The sequence below is a fragment of the Salmo salar genome, chromosome ssa06 (genome assembly GCF_905237065.1).
Source record: "Salmo salar chromosome ssa06, Ssal_v3.1, whole genome shotgun sequence".
In the NCBI taxonomy this organism is placed as follows: domain Eukaryota; kingdom Metazoa; phylum Chordata; class Actinopteri; order Salmoniformes; family Salmonidae; genus Salmo; species Salmo salar.
This window is the reverse complement of record NC_059447.1, coordinates 14779739-14797512: the sequence shown is the minus strand read 5'-3', so window position 1 is coordinate 14797512 and position 17774 is coordinate 14779739. Positions and strand designations below refer to the sequence as shown.

The 17774-nt window shown below is 47.4% G+C and overlaps 1 protein-coding gene across 4 annotated transcripts in view; it reads left to right on the top strand.

The window, feature by feature from the left end:
- The window catches only part of cyth1a (cytohesin 1a), a 107552-nt gene that overhangs the window by 78072 nt on the left and 11706 nt on the right, over positions 1-17774 (top strand). For 3 of the 4 annotated variants that reach the window (XM_045719829.1, XM_045719828.1, XM_045719830.1), the window contains exons 3-9: positions 3182-3246; positions 5855-5921; positions 6582-6700; positions 8479-8559; positions 11963-12075; positions 14204-14352; positions 14508-14620. In XM_045719829.1, the coding sequence (XP_045575785.1) occupies positions 3182-3246; positions 5855-5921; positions 6582-6700; positions 8479-8559; positions 11963-12075; positions 14204-14352; positions 14508-14620 (707 nt within the window). The remainder of the gene's footprint in view (positions 1-3181; positions 3247-5854; positions 5922-6581; positions 6701-8478; positions 8560-11962; positions 12076-14203; positions 14353-14507; positions 14621-17774) is intronic. The other variant, XM_045719827.1, reaches the window with a different exon arrangement.

Genomic DNA, 17774 nt, shown 5'->3' with positions numbered 1-17774 from the left:
GGAGGAGAGAGGTGTGTGTGTGTGTGTGTGTGTGTGTGTGTGTGTGGGGAGGAGGAGAGGGTGTGTGTGTGGGGAGGGGGGTGTGTGTGTGTGTGTGGGGAGGAGGAGAGAGGTGTGTGTGTGTGTGGGGAGGAGGAGAGAGGTGTGTGTGGGGAGGAGGAGAGGTGTGTGTGTGTGGGGAGGAGGAGAGAGGTGTGTGTGTGTGTGGGGAGGAGGAGAGAGGTGTGTGTGTGTGGGGAGGAGGAGAGAGCTGTGTGTGTGTGGAGGAGGAGAGAGAGGTGTGTGTGTGTGTGTGGGAGGAGGAGGAGAGAGTGTGTGTGTGTGTGTGGGGAGGAGGAGACAGGTGTGTGTGTGGGAGGAGGAGAGAGGTGTGTGTGTGTGTGTGAGGAAGAGAGAGTGTGTGTGGGGAGGAGGAGAGAGGTGTGTGTGTGTGTGTGTGTGGGAGGAGGAGAGAGGTGTGTGTGTGTGTGTGGGGAGGAGGAGACAGGTGTGTGTGGGGAGGAGGAGAGAGGTGTGTGTGTGGGGAGGAAGAGAGACGTGTGTGGGGAGGAGGAGAGAGGTGTGTGTGTGTGGGGGAGGAGGAGAGAGGTGTGTGTGTGTGTGTGTGGGGGAGGAGGAGAGAGGTGTGTGTGTGGTGTGTTGGGGGAGGAGGAGAGAGGTGTGTGTGTGTGTGTGGGGAGGAGGAGAGAGGTGTGTGTGGGGGAGGAGGAGAGAGTGTGTGTGTGTGTGTGTGGGGAGGAGGAGAGAGATGTGTGTGTGTGGGGAGGAGGAGAGAGGTGTGTGTGTGTGTGTGTGGGGGAGGAGGAGAGAGGTGTGTGTGGGGAGGAGGAGAGAGGGTGTGTGTGTGGGGAGGAGGAGAGAGGTGTGTGTGTGTGGGGGAGGAGGAGAGAGATGTGTGTGTGTGTGTGTGTGTGTGGGGGGAGGAGGAGAGAGGGGTGTGTGTGTGTGTGGGGGAGGAGGAGAGAGGTGTGTGTGTGGGGGAGGAGGAGAGAGGTGTGTGTGTGTGTGTGGGGGGAGGAGGAGAGAGGTGTGTGTGTGTGGGGAGGAGGAGAGAGGGTGTGTGTGTGTGGGGAGGAGGAGAGAGGTGTGTGTGTGTGTGTGTGTGTGGGGGGAGGAGGAGAGAGTGTGTGTGTGTGTGTGTGGGGAGGAGGAGAGAGGTGTGTGTGTGTGGGGAGGAGGAGAGAGGTGTGTGTGGGGGGAGGAGGAGAGAGTGTGTGTGTGTGTGGGGGAGGAGGAGAGAGTTGTGTGTGTGTGTGTGTGGGGGAGGAGGAGAGAGGTGTGTGTGTGGGGAGGAGGAGAGAGGTGTGTGTGTGTGGGGAGGAGGAGAGAGTGTGTGTGTGTGTGGGGAGGAGGAGACAGGTGTGTGTGGGGAGGAGGGAGAGGTGTGTGTGTGTGTGTGTGTGGGGGAGGAGGAGAGAGGTGTGTGTGGGGGGAGGAGGAGAGAGGTGTGTGTGTGGGGGGGAGGAGGAGGGGGGGGGAGGTCTGGGGGGGGGTCTGGGGGGTGTAGGGGGAGGTGTGGGGGGGTGTGGGGGGGTCTGGGGGGTGTAGGGGGAGGTCTGGGGGGGTGTGGGGGGTCTGGGGGGTGTAGGGGGGTCTGTGGGGGTGTAGGGGGGAGGTCTGGGGGGTGTAGGGGGAGGTCTGGGGGGGTGTAGGGGGGAGGTCTGGGGGTGTGGGGGGAGGTTGGGGGTGGGGGAGGTCTGGGGGGTGTGGGGGGGGTCTGGGGGGGTGTGGGGGGGGGTCTGGGGGGGTGTAGGGGGGAGGTCTGGGGGTGTAGGGGGAGGTCTGGGGGTGTGGGGGGGAGGCTTCTCAACCCTTTTTCTGTTGACCCAGCAGGCTCTTTCTGTCCTCTCCTCTGCTTTTTGATGAAATATTGACTTCACCTGCCAGTTGACTCTACCTACCCCTGCCTTAATCCTCCAGATGCCCCTCACTGCAAAGAGACTGAATATATCCTCCAGATATTATGGCCCATGCAGAATGTGGCATTTCTCCCACAAAGTGCAGGACAGCCTTTAGTACCCTGACTATCTTGAGATGGAGCCTAGCTATTTGCATGTGTACTATTTAGTGGTTGACGGAGTGTGAGCAGTAAGGGGACGAACAGTAGATTAATAGGGCAAGAAAAGTCAGACCTGGGTCAAATAGGATTTGTTTTCTTTCAAATACTAGGAGTGTTTGATTGAGCAAGGAATTTGAAAGACAAATACTATTTGAACCCAGGTCTTGGAAGAGCATTAAGAGCTGTAAAATGACTCGATCATTTCATTAGGTGTCACTCCTCACACACCCAGCCAGAATGGGGTTAGCTAAGTTCCCATGAGACAAGCAGAGTCCTTCATCCACCCTTCATCTACTGTGTCAGTCAATGAAGCTCATATCAAGGCAGGGAGGTTAATTAATACATGTATTTCTTGCACTAAAATGTAACTTTGCCTCTCCATTGGATCTCATCTTTCCTTTCATTTACCTTTATTTATCCAGGCTAGTCCTACCAAGAGTGCAACGCACTGGTGACCTCTGTGGTGTGTCTGGTGACCCCGGTCATTCTCAGTGACATGGTCCATGTGACACTCTAGCATCCCCTGGCCTGGCTGGCTGTGATGACAACACAGGAGGACGAGAGATCTGACGCCCTCTCTTTATTAGCTGTGTCTGTCCCCATGCCATCATGACGTAGTTTCTCCCTCCAGTCTCCACCCTGTTTCACCCTCGTATGGGGTCCTGACTGGTGACTGCCAGTCTGGCCCGTCACCATCCCACCCTCGCTCTCCCCTCCCTCTCTGGAACTGGGCTCTCACAGAGCTGTATATCTTCATTAATCTCCCAAACATAACCCCAAAATAATCAAATGTCCTGCTCCCTACTCCATGTGTATGGAGGTCATTCACCAATGTTCCTCCCTTTTAATGTGGTTTGTAAAGAAGAAAGTGTTTGGGGAGAAAGACAGACCTGCTGCAGGGCATGTACACATCCAGTTGATATTAGATTGGAGTGGTTAGTGTCAGTATTGGTTAGGGTTATGGGGAGACTGCATGGTGGCAGCAGTGGGCACAGACTGGGCACTGATGGGTCTGGAGGAGAAATAGAATGTTCTGGAACCTCACAATCTGTCCTGGGACAGCAGACTGAGCGTAATGCTCTGTGTGTTTGGTCCTCACCCCCTCCTCTCTCTAATTTCCAGCGTCTGAAGAATGAGATAGCAGAAGTGACCAGTGAGATCGAGAACCTGGGTTCCACAGAGGAGAGGTGAGTGTGTAACAGTATGGAATCCGATTTCCTTAGGGTTCCTTATGGTTCTTCAGGGTTCCTTGGGTTTTTTAGGGTTCTTCAGAGTTCCTTATGGTTCTTCAGAATTCCTTAGGTTTTTTTAAGGTTCTTCAGAATTCCTTAGGTTTTTTTAAGGTTCTTCAGGGTTCCTTAGGTTTTTTTAAGGTTCTTCAGGATTCCTTAGGTTTTTTTAAGGTTCTTCAGGGTTCCTTAGGTTTGTTTAAGGTTCTTCAGGGTTCCTTAGGTTTTTTTAAGGTTCTTCAGGGTTCCTTAGGTTTTTTTAAGGTTCTTCAGGATTCCTTAGGTTTTTTTAAGGTTCTTCAGGGTTCCTTAGGTTTTTTTAAGGTTCTTCAGGGTTACTTAGGTTTGTTTAAGGTTCTTCAGGGTTACTTACCATCTCCTATCTCTGACAGTCCAAGTTGCTTTGTTGTTTGTATTCCATTAACTTAGCAAATGACTGTTGTTAAATATTTATACCTTAATGTCCAGATAGTACCAACCCTATTCCCCTCCCCAAAACACCACGCACACACATGCACATGCTCACACACACAATCACACCGCCACACACACACACACACACACACACACTGACTAGTGCTTTTAAATGTTTGATCAGCCACGCCCACCATGATGGGAGGGCTATTCAATAATGCACAGGTGTTTGGGTAGAGCAGACAATGGAGGGTCCCTAGGGAGGGAAGAAGTGAAGGGTACTTTGGAGTGTGGGCTGTGGGGTACTCAAGTTGAGGGGGATCCCACCCCATTCCACCACCCACTTTTTTTTCAGACATGTACTTTCGTTTGCTCTGGCCATTTACTAAATTGTATAACGAGCTCACTTTCTGAGTCATCTGAGTCTTTACCAATCCATGTGTCAGAGACAATCAGGTGGTGAAACAGTTGTTTCTGTGAATAACCAACTTCTGTAGCTTTGGAGATGGGCCGTTGTTCAATAGTGGTGATCTGTTATAACTGACGCTGGGGAGTACTGTAGTTCCCAATGACTATAGCCAAAGGAATGCTGGGGAAAAGAATTCATCAAAGAGGAAGTCTGGTGACCTTTGGCTAACCGGGGCAAGGTGACGTAAGCATGGTGACAGTGAAGAAGGAGTAGACTTTGACCTCTCTACGCTCCAGGTCTGAGAAATGGGCTTTTCCTATCATGCTTATTGTTGAGTCACCATTTCATCTTGAATGTTGTCATCAGTGGCCCATTGGAGCAGTTTTAACTGCCAAGCTGATGACAACATGTTCAATTCATGAAAGTATTATTTTAATTAATAAGTGAATGAATACATAATATTGACCCAATGTGAGATGAGTAAATAGATCATGGAGATCAATGTGTGTGATTTGAAATGAAAAGACAAATTCCAATATACTTTTTCTCTCTTTGGACGAAGTTTATATTTACATGGCATCACACAAACACTTATTCTTGTGGCCGGTTTCCCAGACCCTGATTATGCCTAGTGCTGGACTGAAGAGCATGCTGAATGGAATATCTCCACTGAAAGTGTTTTGTAGTGCAGGACTAGCCTTAATCTATATCCAGGAAACCAGCCCTGACAGCATCACGGATGGGGGATACAATAATAATATATCTCTAATTCATTTCATATTAATCAAATGGCTACCTGGACTATTTGCATTGACCCCCTTTTTTACCCTACTGCTACTCTCTGTTTATTATCTATGCATATTCACTTTACCCCTACCTACATGTACATATGACCTGAATTACCTGGACTAACATGTAGCCCCTCACATTGACTCAGTACCGGTACCCCCTCACATTGACTCAGTACCGGTACCCCCTCACATTGACTCAGTATCGGTACCCCCTCACATTGACTCAGTACCGGTACCCCCTCACATTGACTCAGTATCGGTACCCCTCACATTGACTCAGTATCGGTACCCCTCACATTGACTCAGTACCGGTACCCCCTCACATTGACTCAGTATCGGTACCCCTCACATTGACTCAGTATCGGTACCCCCTCACATTGACTCAGTACCGGTACCCCCTCACATTGACTCAGTACCGGTACCCCTCACATTGACTCAGTACCGGTACCCCCTCACATTGACTCAGTATCGGTACCCCTCACATTGACTCAGTACCGGTACCCCCTCACATTGACTCAGTATCGGTACCCCTCACATTGACTCAGTACCGGTACCCCCTCACATTGACTCAGTACCGGTACCCCCTCACATTGACTCAGTACCGGTACCCCTCACATTGACTCAGTACCGGTACCCCCTCACATTGACTCAGTACCGGTACCCCTCACATTGACTCAGTACCGGTACCCCCTCACATTGACTCAGTACCGGTACCCTCTCACATTGACTCAGTACCGGTACCCCTCACATTGACTCAGTACCGGTACCCCCTGTATATAGCCTCCTTATTGTTATTTATTGTGTTACTTTTTTCTTTTACTTTAGTTTATTTAGCAAATATTTTCTCACTCTGGTTAAGTTCTTGTAAGTAAGTATTTCACAATACACCTGTTGTATTCCGCACATGTGATAAATACAATTTGATTTGATTCTATTTGATTTAACGTTGCAGGAAAAACATGCAGAGGAATAAACAAGTGGCCATGGGCCGAAAGAAATTCAACATGGACCCTAAAAAGGTGAGTATCAAGTAGACCAGGGCTGGTTTCCCAAAAGCATCGCAGCACGAACATCTTCTTCATTCTATTGAAACTAAATGCATGAAATATGATCTTAGTGCTACGATGAGTTTGGGAGTCCCAGCACAGAGTTATTCACATCTTACCCTACGAGGTCAGGAGCCTCTTGGTTCTGTTCTACCTGATCATTATTCCACCCACCGGGTGTCCCAGGTCTAAATCAGTCCCTGGTTAGAGGGGAACAAGGAAACAAGGCAGTGCAACTGGCTTCCAGGTTCAGAGTTGAATTGGAGGGAAATAGACATTCTGAAGGTGTCCTGTGGGTTTGATATACCAGTGCTGTTCCAGGTTGTGGGTTTTTTACATTACCACTGAGTCAACTCTCAGATCTGACAATGTGTGGAGAAGTGTTTGACGTTTCAGGAACAATAACAATTGTAGTGACCTTAACCAAATGCCTAGCAACCTCATCAATCAGGAGGTTCCATCCTCTTGACATTGGATCGTACCCGTGTTTGAGTCCCGGTCGGGGTTACCCCCGATTTAGCTAAAATATGATTTCAATCTTTTGATATGCGCTGCATGGCTACAAACAATACGACCTGGAACGTCCCCGTTGTAACGAGGGTCTGACACGGGATGTATGTTGTTTTTTCTCAGGGAATTAAGTTCCTGATTGAGAACGACCTGCTTAAGCACACCAGCGATGACATCGCCCAGTTCCTGTACAAGGGGGAGGGGCTAAACAAGACAGCCATCGGAGACTACCTTGGGGAGAGGTCAGTGGGGGGCAAGATGCATGCTACGTCTCTATGTGGTTGTGTCAGGGGAGGGGGGGAGATGCATGCTACGTCTCTATGTGGTTGTGTCAGGGGAGGTGAGGGGGGAGATGCATGCTACATCTCTATGTGGTTGTGTCAGGGGAGGTGAGGGGGGGGGGAGATGCATGCTACAGCTCTATGTGGTTGTGTCAGGGGGAGGTGAGGGGGGAGATGCATGCTACATCTCTATGTGGTTGTGTCAGGGGAGGTGAGGGGGGGGAGATGCATGCTACATCTCTATGTGGTTGTGTCAGGGGAGGTGAGGGGGGTGTGTGTGTGTTTGTCATGTTTGTGTTTCTGTGTGTGTTGTGTGGTTCAGAAGGATGTCACTTCCTTCCTGTCAAAGATGTCCCATTTCCAGATCACATCCTTTCCTCTGTCAGGTCAGGCACATCCCCTTTCCCCCCCTACGCCCTTTTCCCCCCAACGCCCTTTTCCCCCCAACGCCCTTTTCCCCCAACGCCCTTTTTCCCCCAATGCCCTTTTCCCCCCAACGCCCTTTTTCCCCCAACGCCCTTTTCCCCCAACGCCCTTTTCCCCAACGCCCTTTTTCCCCCAACGCCCTTTTCCCCCAACGCCCTTTTCCCCCAACGCCTTTTCCCCCAACGCCCTTTTTCCCCCAACGCCCTTTTCCCCCCAACGCCCTTTCCCCCAACGCCCTTTTTCCCCCAACGCCCTTTTTCCCCCCAACGCCCTTTTCCCCCAACGCCCTTTTCCCCCCAACGCCCTTTTTCCCCCCAACGCCCTTTTTCCCCCCAACGCCCTTTTCCCCCCAACGCCCTTTTCCCCCAACGCCCTTTTCCCCCCAACGCCCTTTTCCCCCAACGCCCTTTTTTCCCCCAATGGCCCTTGTCCCCCAACAGCCTTTATTAGATCCACATCTAGACCCTCAGACCTCAAAACAGAGACGTTGATTCCTTCACAGTCCGTCTGACTTTATTTCCACTTCATCCATTCTAAATAATGTTAAGTACCTAAAATTCCTGGAATGTTGGCTGAAGCTGAAAAAACTGTAAAAGTTGAGTCTCTCCTGAAGAAATACCATCTTTTAGATTAATTCAAAGCCATATAACAGGCAACACCCAATGGCTGTGCGTTGTGTGTGTTATTACCCTGGGTGCATTGCCTACCTTATAGTGCTACAGCCTGGGTGTGGTCGGCTAGTCGACAAGCCAGACCAGGAAATGGAGAGCTGAGTTGTGTTCATTAGGGCATGAACACCACCCAGATATCGTCATGGATGCTCTGCTCTGTCCAATTGGTATAAAGAGATTTCTGATTCCAGTGGGGGAGGGGCAGACTGTGTGTGTGCTCTCCCTGATTGGTCAGGAATCCCCCAGGGCTGTCAGGGATAGGTCCTGGGAGGCCTGCTGTCTATCTCAGGGGGAGTATCACTAACTCCAAAGGCCACAGATGTCAAGAAGAGTGATGTCATGATAGAGGTGTCACCTTGTGTGTGTGTGTGTGTGTGTGTGTGTGTGTGTGTGTGTGTGTGTGTGTGTGTGTGTGTGTGTGTGTGTGTGTGTGTGTGTGTGTGTGTGTGTGTGTCCCTCCCCCAGTTTTTATTGATTGTGTGAGCATATACATGCGTGTGTGTGTACGTGCATTTGTGTGTCTGGCTGTGTGTCTAAATGTCTGTGTATTTGTCATTTTTGTGTCTGTGTCTCTACACTCAAATAATTGAACAATGATTTCAGAAAATCATTACTAAACTTATTCTGTTATTTTCCCAATAGAGATGAGTTCAACCTCCAGGTCCTCCATGACTTTGTGGAGCTCCATGAATTCACCGACCTGAACCTGGTCCAGGCCCTGAGGTAAGAGCCTCCCAGTGGGGCTTTATAACCACCCCCCACCCCGTACAAATTGCTCCTACAAATCACACGCACATACACACACACACACTTAAAACGTCTCTGACTCTCCAGAGAGCCAAAGCACAGACTTCTATCACAACCTCTTCCTGATATAGCATTGTCCTATAGTTACCTAACATTGTCATTATCCTCCTGATATAGCATTGTCCTATAGTTACCTAACGTTGTCATTATCCTCCTGATATAGCATTGTCCTATAGTTACCTAACATTGTCATTATCCTCTTGATATAGCATTGTCCTATAGTTACCTAACGTTGTCATTATCCTCCTGATATAGCATTGTCCTATAGTTACCTAACATTGTCATTATCCTCCTGATATAGCATTGTCCTATAGTTACCTAACGTTGTCATTATCCTCCTGATATAGCATTGTCCTATAGTTACCTAACGTTGTCATTATCCTCCTGATATAGCATTGTCCTATAGTTACCTAACATTGTCATTATCCTCCTGATATAGCATTGTCCTATAGTTACCTAACGTTGTCATTATCCTCCTGATATAGCATTGTCCTATAGTTACCTAACGTTGTCATTATCCTCCTGATATAACGTTGTCCTATAGTTACCTAACGTTGTCATTATCCTCCTGATATAACATTGTCCTGTAGTTACCTAACGTTGTCATTATCCTCCTGATATAGCATTGTCCTATAGTTACCTAACGTTGTCATTATCCTCCTGATATAGCATTGTCCTGTAGTTACCTAACGTTGCTATTAATCATTAGATATTTGGGTTATTGTGTCACTGCCAAACCTTTAATCAGTTTATATCTCTCTCTTCCATTAAATCATCTCACACAGGCACAGCTCCTATAGGGACAATATGTTTTTTACGAATGACAATATTCACAATACCACAGCACACACTTGAGGTCTTGAGATAGACTTGTATCCTGTCTAGGAGGTGTACCTGTACATCAAACAGCCTTACTACAGAAACAGGATATAGACTAGCATCCTGTCTAGGAGGTGTACCTGTACATCAAACAGCCTTACTACAGAAACAGGATATAGACTACCATCCTGTACATCAGACTGCTTCACTCTACAAATCAAATCAAAGTTTATTTGTCACGTGCGCCGAATACAACAGGTGTAGACCTTACAGTGAAATGCTTACTTACAGGCTCTAACCAATAGTGCAAAAAAGGTATTAGGTGAACAATAGGTAAGTAAAGAAATAAAAACAGCAGTAAAAAGACAGTGAAAAACAGTAGCGAGGCTATATACAGACACCGGTTAGTCAGGCTGATTGAGGTAGTATGTACATGTAGATATGGTTAAAGTGACTATGCATATATGATGAACAGAGAGTAGCAGTAGCGTAAAGAGGGGTTGGCGGGTGGTGGGTGGCGGGACACAATGCACATAGCCAGGTTAGCCAATGTGCTGGAGCACTGGTTGGTCGGGCCAATTGAGGTAGTATGTACATATGTACATGAATGTATAGTTAAAGTGACTATGCATATATGATAAACAGAGAGTAGCAGCAGCGTAAAAGAGGGGTTGGGGGGGGGGGGGGGCACACAATGCATATAGTCCAGGTAGCCCTTTGATTACCTGTTCAGGAGTCTTATGGCTTGGGGGTAAAAACTGTTGAGAAGCCTTTTTGTCCTAGACTTGGCACTCCAGTACCGCTTGCCATGCGGTAGTAGAGAGAACAGTCTATGACTGGGGTGGCTGGGGTCTTTGACAATTTTTAGGGACTTCCTCTGACACCAACTGGTGTAGAGGTCCTGGATGGCAGGAAGCTTAGCCCCAGTGATGTACTGGGCCGTACGCACTACCCTCTGTAGTACCTTGCAGTCAGAGGCTGAGCAATTGCCGTACCAGGCAGTGATGTAACCAGTCAGGATGCTCTCGATGTTGCAGCTGTAGAACCTTTTGAGGATCTCAGGACCCATGCAAAATCTTTTTAGTTTCCTGAAGGGGAATAGGCTTTGTCGTGCCCTCTTCACGACTGTCTTGGTGTGCTTGGACCATTCTAGTTTGTTGGTGATGTGGACACCAAGGAATTTGAAGCTCTCAACCTGCTCCACTACAGCCCCGTCGATGAGAATGTAGATGTGCTCGGTGCTCCTTTTCCTGTAGTCCACAATCATCTCCTTTGTCTTGGTTACGTTGAGGGATAGGTTGTTATTCTGGCACCACCCGTACAGAAACAGGAGATAGACTGTCCTCCTGTCTAGGGTGTGTACTTGTACATCAAGCTGCCTCACTACAGAAACAAGAAGTAGACTTGTGTATCACTGGACCAACAAGTTAGCAGCCGAATTCCCTATAGAGTGCAATACTTTTGACCGTTTACATCTTGGTCATTTAGCAGAAACTCTTAACCATAGCGACTTCCAGTCAGTGCATTTCACTAAGTTAGATAAAGTGACTTCCAGTCAGTGCATTTCACTAAGTTAGATAAAGCGACTTCCAGTCAGTGCATTTCACTAAGTTAGATAAAGCGACTTCCAGTCAGTGCATTTCACAAGTTAGATAAAGCGACTTCCAGTCAGTGCATTTCACTAAGTTAGATAAAGCGACTTCCAGTCAGTGCATTTCACAAGTTAGATAAAGCGACTTCCAGTCAGTGCATTTCACAAGTTAGATAAAGCGACTTCCAGTCAGTGCATTTCACTAAGTTAGATAAAGCGACTTCCAGTCAGTGCATTTCACTAAGTTAGATAAAGCGACTTCCAGTCAGTGCATTTCACTAAGTTAGATAAAGCGACTTCCAGTCAGTGCATTTCACTAAGTTAGATAAAGCGACTTCCAGTCAGTGCATTTCACTAAGTTAGATAAAGCGACTTCCAGTCAGTGCATTTCACAAGTTAGATAAAGCGACTTCCAGTCAGTGCATTTCACTAAGTTAGATAAAGCGACTTCCAGTCAGTGCATTTCACTAAGTTAGATAAAGTGACTTCCAGTCAGTGCATTTCATTAAGTTAGATAAAGCGACTTCCAGTCAGTGCATTTCATTAAGTTAGATAAAGTGACTTCCAGTCAGTGCATTTCACTAAGTTAGATAAAGCAACTTCCAGTCAGTGCATTTCACTAAGTTAGATAAAGCGACTTCGTCAGTGCATTTCACTAAGTTAGATAAAGCAAACAGGAGTTGTTCTGGCTCAGACAAGGCTTACTTACTTTACATGAGAAACAATGGTCCCACTTTCACACCCTCATCAGTAGATAACAAAGGCTTTTAGTCATCTAGATATGTGTATCAACCTACTGGTCAAAAGAAGTGCACTATGTAGGAAATAGAGTGCCATTTGGTATTTAGCCAAAGTTAGTAGTTGATAGATGGTTTTGCTGACGGACCTCTCTTTCTCCTCCCCTGACAGACAGTTCCTGTGGAGCTTCCGGCTGCCTGGCGAGGCCCAGAAGATCGACCGCATGATGGAGGCTTTCGCCCAGAGATACTGCCAGTGCAACCCTGGCGTCTTCCAGTCCACAGGTAGGACCACAGGCTTGGACCTCAGTACCAGGCATGTAGTGAAGGGTCAACGCGATTTACACTAAAGCATAGTTAGAGCTAGGGTTACCACCTGTCATGGTGATGGGCAATTGAAGGGTTAAACCAGGGGTTTTGCTTTCTGACCCACAATTTGAATTTTCTACCGAGGGTGAAGCGGAGAGGGGATATACAGTATGAGTGGATATACGGTATGAGTGGATATACGGTATGAGTGGATATACGGTATGAGTGGATATACGGTATGAGTGGATATACGGTATGAGTGGGTATACAGTATGAGTGGATATACGGTATGAGTGGATATACGGTATGAGTGGATATTTGTTATATCTGGAGTTACTGTATACCTGTTATAGGGTATCCCACTCCAACATGTCTGTGTTCACTGATCCACTTTTCAAAGAGGAAGGTGTCATTCTCCAGTGTGCAGGTACAATAGAATGCCATTGTAGGAGTATTATTCCTGCTGTATTTAGCAGGCATGGTGAAGCGCAGACCTGGGTTCAAATACTATTCAAAGTCATTTAAAATACTTAATCTGCGCTTGATTGAGCTTGCCTGGCTTTATGGACCAATAGAATAGTCCCAATACTCCAAACCCCTCCCACCTGGTACTCTAGACAGACAAAAGCAAACACTAAAAGTATTTGAAAGATTTCTAATAGAATGTGAACCCAGGCCTGGTGCTGTGTGTGTGAACCCAGGCCTGGTGCGGTGTGTGAACCCAGGCCTGGTGCGGTGTGTGAACCCAGGCCTGGTGCGGTGTGTGAACCCAGGCCTGGTGCGGTGTGTGAACCCAGGCCTGGTGCGGTGTGTGAACCCAGGCCTGGTGCGGTGTGTGAACCCAGGCCTGGTGCGGTGTGTGAACCCAGGCCTGGTGCGGTGTGTGAACCCAGGCCTGGTGGGGTATGTGAACCCAGGCCTGGTGCGGTGTTTACTGGAAGGGTGTTTGGTGTGTTCACAGGGACATTATGTCCATGACAGACGGCTGCTTGTTACATGGATGCAGATGGATGTGAATAATTCATGGTCTTCTCTCTCTGAGACAAACAGGACAGATAATGGAAAGTGCTACGGCTGTGTCAGCCAGCCTCTGACCACATTGTCTCTCTGCACACGCCTGCTTACACACACACACACACACACACACACACACACACACACACACACACACACACACACACACGCACACATGCACACACCACACACACATGTATGTACACACTGCACACAGATACACACATGCATGCACAAAGGCACTTACTCTCTCACACACACACACACACACACACACACACACACACACACAGAGAGACACACACACACTGAGCGACACACACACACACACACACACACACACTGAGTGACACACACACTGAGCGACACACAAACACACTGAGCAACACACACACACACACACACACACACACACACACACACACACACACACACACACACACACACACACACTGAGCGACACACACACACACTTAGCGACACACACACACACCAAGTGATACACACACTGAGCGACACACACACACACAGACAGTGAGCGACACACACACACACACTGAGCGACACACACACTTAGCAACACACACACAAACTGAGCGACACACACACACTTAGCGACCAACACACTCTTTCATGCCGGTCCACCTCACTCTGTTCCTTAACATGGTCTCTGTCTCTCTGTCTGAATCTAGTCCCCTGTCCTTTAAGCTCCAGTCATTTATATTTTTGATCCTATCGTCCCGGAGAATCTTGTCAGACGTTGTCGTGGTATCACTTTATATTTGCACTGCAGCTGACCATCAATCACTACGGTATAAATTGTGTGTCGGCTGTGTGGTGAAAAAATACAAATCCACTCCTATATTCAAGTGTCCAATAACAGTGTTTTGGTTGTAATGGAGACAGTACCTTTTGTTTCTGGGACTGTCCAGGCATCTATCTGTATGACAATGTTGGAGTCCCAAATTGCAAATGTGTGCCTGAATACTTGTGTGTGTGTGTGTGTGTGTGTGTGTGTGTGTGTGTGTGTGTGTGTGTGTGTGTGTGTGTGTGTGTGTGTGTGTGTGTGTGTGTGTGTGTTTTTCTCCAGACACCTGTTACATCCTGTCATTTGCCATCATCATGCTGAACACCAGCCTCCACAACCCCAACGTGAAGGACAAGCCAGCGGTGGAGCGCTTCATCTCTATGAACAGAGGAATCAACGATGGAGGAGACCTTCCAGAGGACCTGCTCAGGGTGTGTGAACAGAGACATCAACGAGGCCTCTCCATCTCTCTGTCCATCCCTCCATCTCACTCCTGATCCCATCAGATCCCCTGCCCCAGGGGTCCTCTACCTTCCTCTCCATCTCTCTGTCCTCAAGTCTAAGTGTTATTCTCTCCTCCCCATAGAACCTGTATGACAGCATTAAGAACGAGCCCTTCAAAATCCCTGAGGACGACGGGAACGATCTCACACACACCTTCTTTAACCCAGACCGGGAGGGCTGGCTGCTTAAACTGGGTGAGTGGGACCAGACGCTAAAATAACCTTAAGAACATTTAAATAACGTTGAAGCATTGAACTAATGTTGAAATAACTGTTGTACAGTTAGAAATCCCAAAGGTCTGTAATCTCTCCAATCCTCACCAATATTGCTGTGCCCATCGATGACTGTGTTTATGACTGTCTACCATGGTAAGGAAGGTGTGATGGATTCTATCAGACTGAAACAGAGGTCTACATACTGACCAATGGGCCCATCTCAGACTGTGTGTGTGTGTGTGTGTGTGTGTGTGTGTGTGTGTGTGTGTGTGTGAGACGAAGTGTGATTGTGTGTTCAGTCCATATACAGTATTTGAGGGGCCCCTGCCCACCCCCAATGCATTATGGATGAGGCCCTGAGATCAGACGACCACATGTGGAGGGCTTTCAATAATGCACGACTAGGCATAGTCATACACTCACTCACACATACACGTACACACACTCATACCTACACATGATACACAGACAGACGGACAGATGCACATCCTGTACATAGAGGGACAACCTGCACAGTGGAGTATAAACCAGTGAACACACGACGACAACGCTTCCTTCCCCTCTAATGTTACAATGACTCTTACAGGACATCCCAATGATCAGTCTTCCAGCAAAGAGAACCACATTATGTCCTGTGATCTATCTGAGACGTAGGGACTTCCTATTTCTCCACCCTGTCTGCTTCCCAGTGGATCTCTGTTTGGATGAATTCACAATGACTCTGATATAAATTCACAATGATCTGGGCCATGTTCATTAGGCACAAAATGTTTTGCAACGGAAAATGAACATGACAAGTCCAGGTAGTGCCTCGCTGTTTCGTTCCGTTTTCTCCCATTTGGTGCCTAATGAACAGGACCCTGAACTTGAATTGAAACCCTTAATCAGTGTGTCTTTCCCACCCTTCCAGTAACATGAAGAAGTCTCCAATCACACTCCAGTGATACATAACTGTGAATATTGACGTTCAGGTTCTACTAATTTGGGTGGAAGATGAAATAATTGGCCTGAAAGAACTGGGACCCTAGAGGAGGTGCTGTGCAATGTGTTGCTTTACACAAGTTGGCACCAGTGTAACAATGCACTGAACTCAAATGATTTGGGGTGAGCAGAAGCCCCATCTGGTGGTTGTTAATGTACTGCAGGATAACTCCTCTTAACCCAGAGCTTTATATTGAGAAATAGCCATCATTAGCCATCATTAATCTAAATAAGACTGATCAGTTTTCATCAAATCTGATAATATAACCATGTAACCTGATGAATTGACTAAATATCAAAATGCCTTTTCGAAGGCCTGTTCCTCCTAGTGCCAACATTGTAAACCAGTGCATCGAGCCACTCCTCCAATCAGATGAGCAAGAAGTGGTGCTATGATTTTTTTATATTTAATTTGATTTTTGTTTTCTTTTTCTTCCTCGTTTGTTTGTTTGCTCCATGATTTTGGCTGTTGTCTTTCCTCAGGAGGTATGTACATCTGCTCTTCCCAAAAACTAGTCCATCTTCTCAGCTCTCCGGTGCTTTCGGTGGTCCGCCATTGCTTCCGTTCTCCTTCATTTATTTCCGTTCTACGCTTTGAACGATTTTTGTTTGTTATTTGTGGATTTTGTTGCTGTTGGGTTTCCTTGTTCCGCCATCATCGACTGAATCTAGTATTAATTGTATGTTTGTATGTTTGTTGGTCTTCCATTGAGCTGGTGGTTTGTCCACGTGCTTCTCTCTCTCTCTGTATTGGTCGCCGGGCGGTTGCTAGGTGCTTTGCCTGGTTAGGCCGCTCGGGGAACAACATGGTGGCCATTCTGTTTTGTGACCGCCGTAGTGAAGAGTTTGACCTCTCTGTTATGCTGTGGTGATTTACCTTTTCAGTCTCCGTGTTTTGGCGGGCTGCAGTATTCCTCTTTCTAGAGAGAGCACGACAAAGGGTTTGAAGACAGATCTACGAATCTAAGTAGTTTTGAATTAGCAACCAATTGGCTACCATTTAGGAACCTATTGAAAATTGACCAGCATTTTAGATTGTGAATATTAAATCATGTTAGAACTCTCCTTCTCAGAAGTTCTGGCTGACAAGAACAATGTCTGCTGTTGTTAACTCTTTAATGGGATCATATGAGGGGAATACTGCAGCTACACCAACTGGCTCCAGCTCTGCTCTCTCCATCATGCTGTTAATGGACCTGAAGGGGGATGGTCTGGCTTTGGTCTGGTCTGGCTTTGGTCTGGTCTGGCTTTGGCCTGGTCTGGCTTTGGTCTGGCTTTGGCCCGGTCTGGCTTTGGCCTGGTGCAGACATGGGTTCAAATAACATTTGTTTTCTTCCAAATACTTCAGCAGCGCTTGATTGAGCTTGCCTGGCACCTGGCACAATGGAACCAAAAGTGCAAAACCCTCCAGGCAGGATCACTCGAACACTCAAAGTATTTGAAAGAAAACAACTACAGTGATCCCAGGTCTGGTCTGGTGTGGTGCTGGACTGGACTGCAGTGAGGTGGGTGTGGGGAGAATGGAGAATGGGGGATGTGTGTTTAGGAGGGGAGTGGGGACTGGGTGCTATCTATGGAACAATGCAAAAGTGCACTATATGATTAGTGTTTAGAATATAGGCTACATTCTAGCTAGTGTGTTTAGTAATAGAGATTGAATCATCACATAGGACCAAGGAAAGCACATTTTACTTGTCATGTAAATCCTGAGGTCTTCCTCATCAATTTAAAAGGAATTTTGACAACCAAGTTTCCCCTGTTAATCACAGTATGATACAATTATAAAATCTATTTTATCTGACTTGAAGCTGGTGGTCGAGAGAGACTAGTGCTGAAAATATCCTGGGTCATGTTCAGTGGGGCCACAGCATTGCAAAACAAAAATCTGCTTTCTTATTGAACAAATTCAGCTGTTACAGTACCTCACTGTTTCACTCCATTTCAAAACATTCTCTCATTATTAAACATGACCCAGGTCCCTCCTAACCTTCACTGTTCTGACCCCCCTGTCCATGGGCGATCGCTCCTCCTCCACTCCTCCCCAGCCCGGCACCCCCCTGACCTGCCGGCACCGCCCAACAAAAATCTCCTCGGGCAAAGCCGCCTTGTCTGGGACATTTTTTTGCCAGGGTCCTCGCTCTCTGAGTGACTGA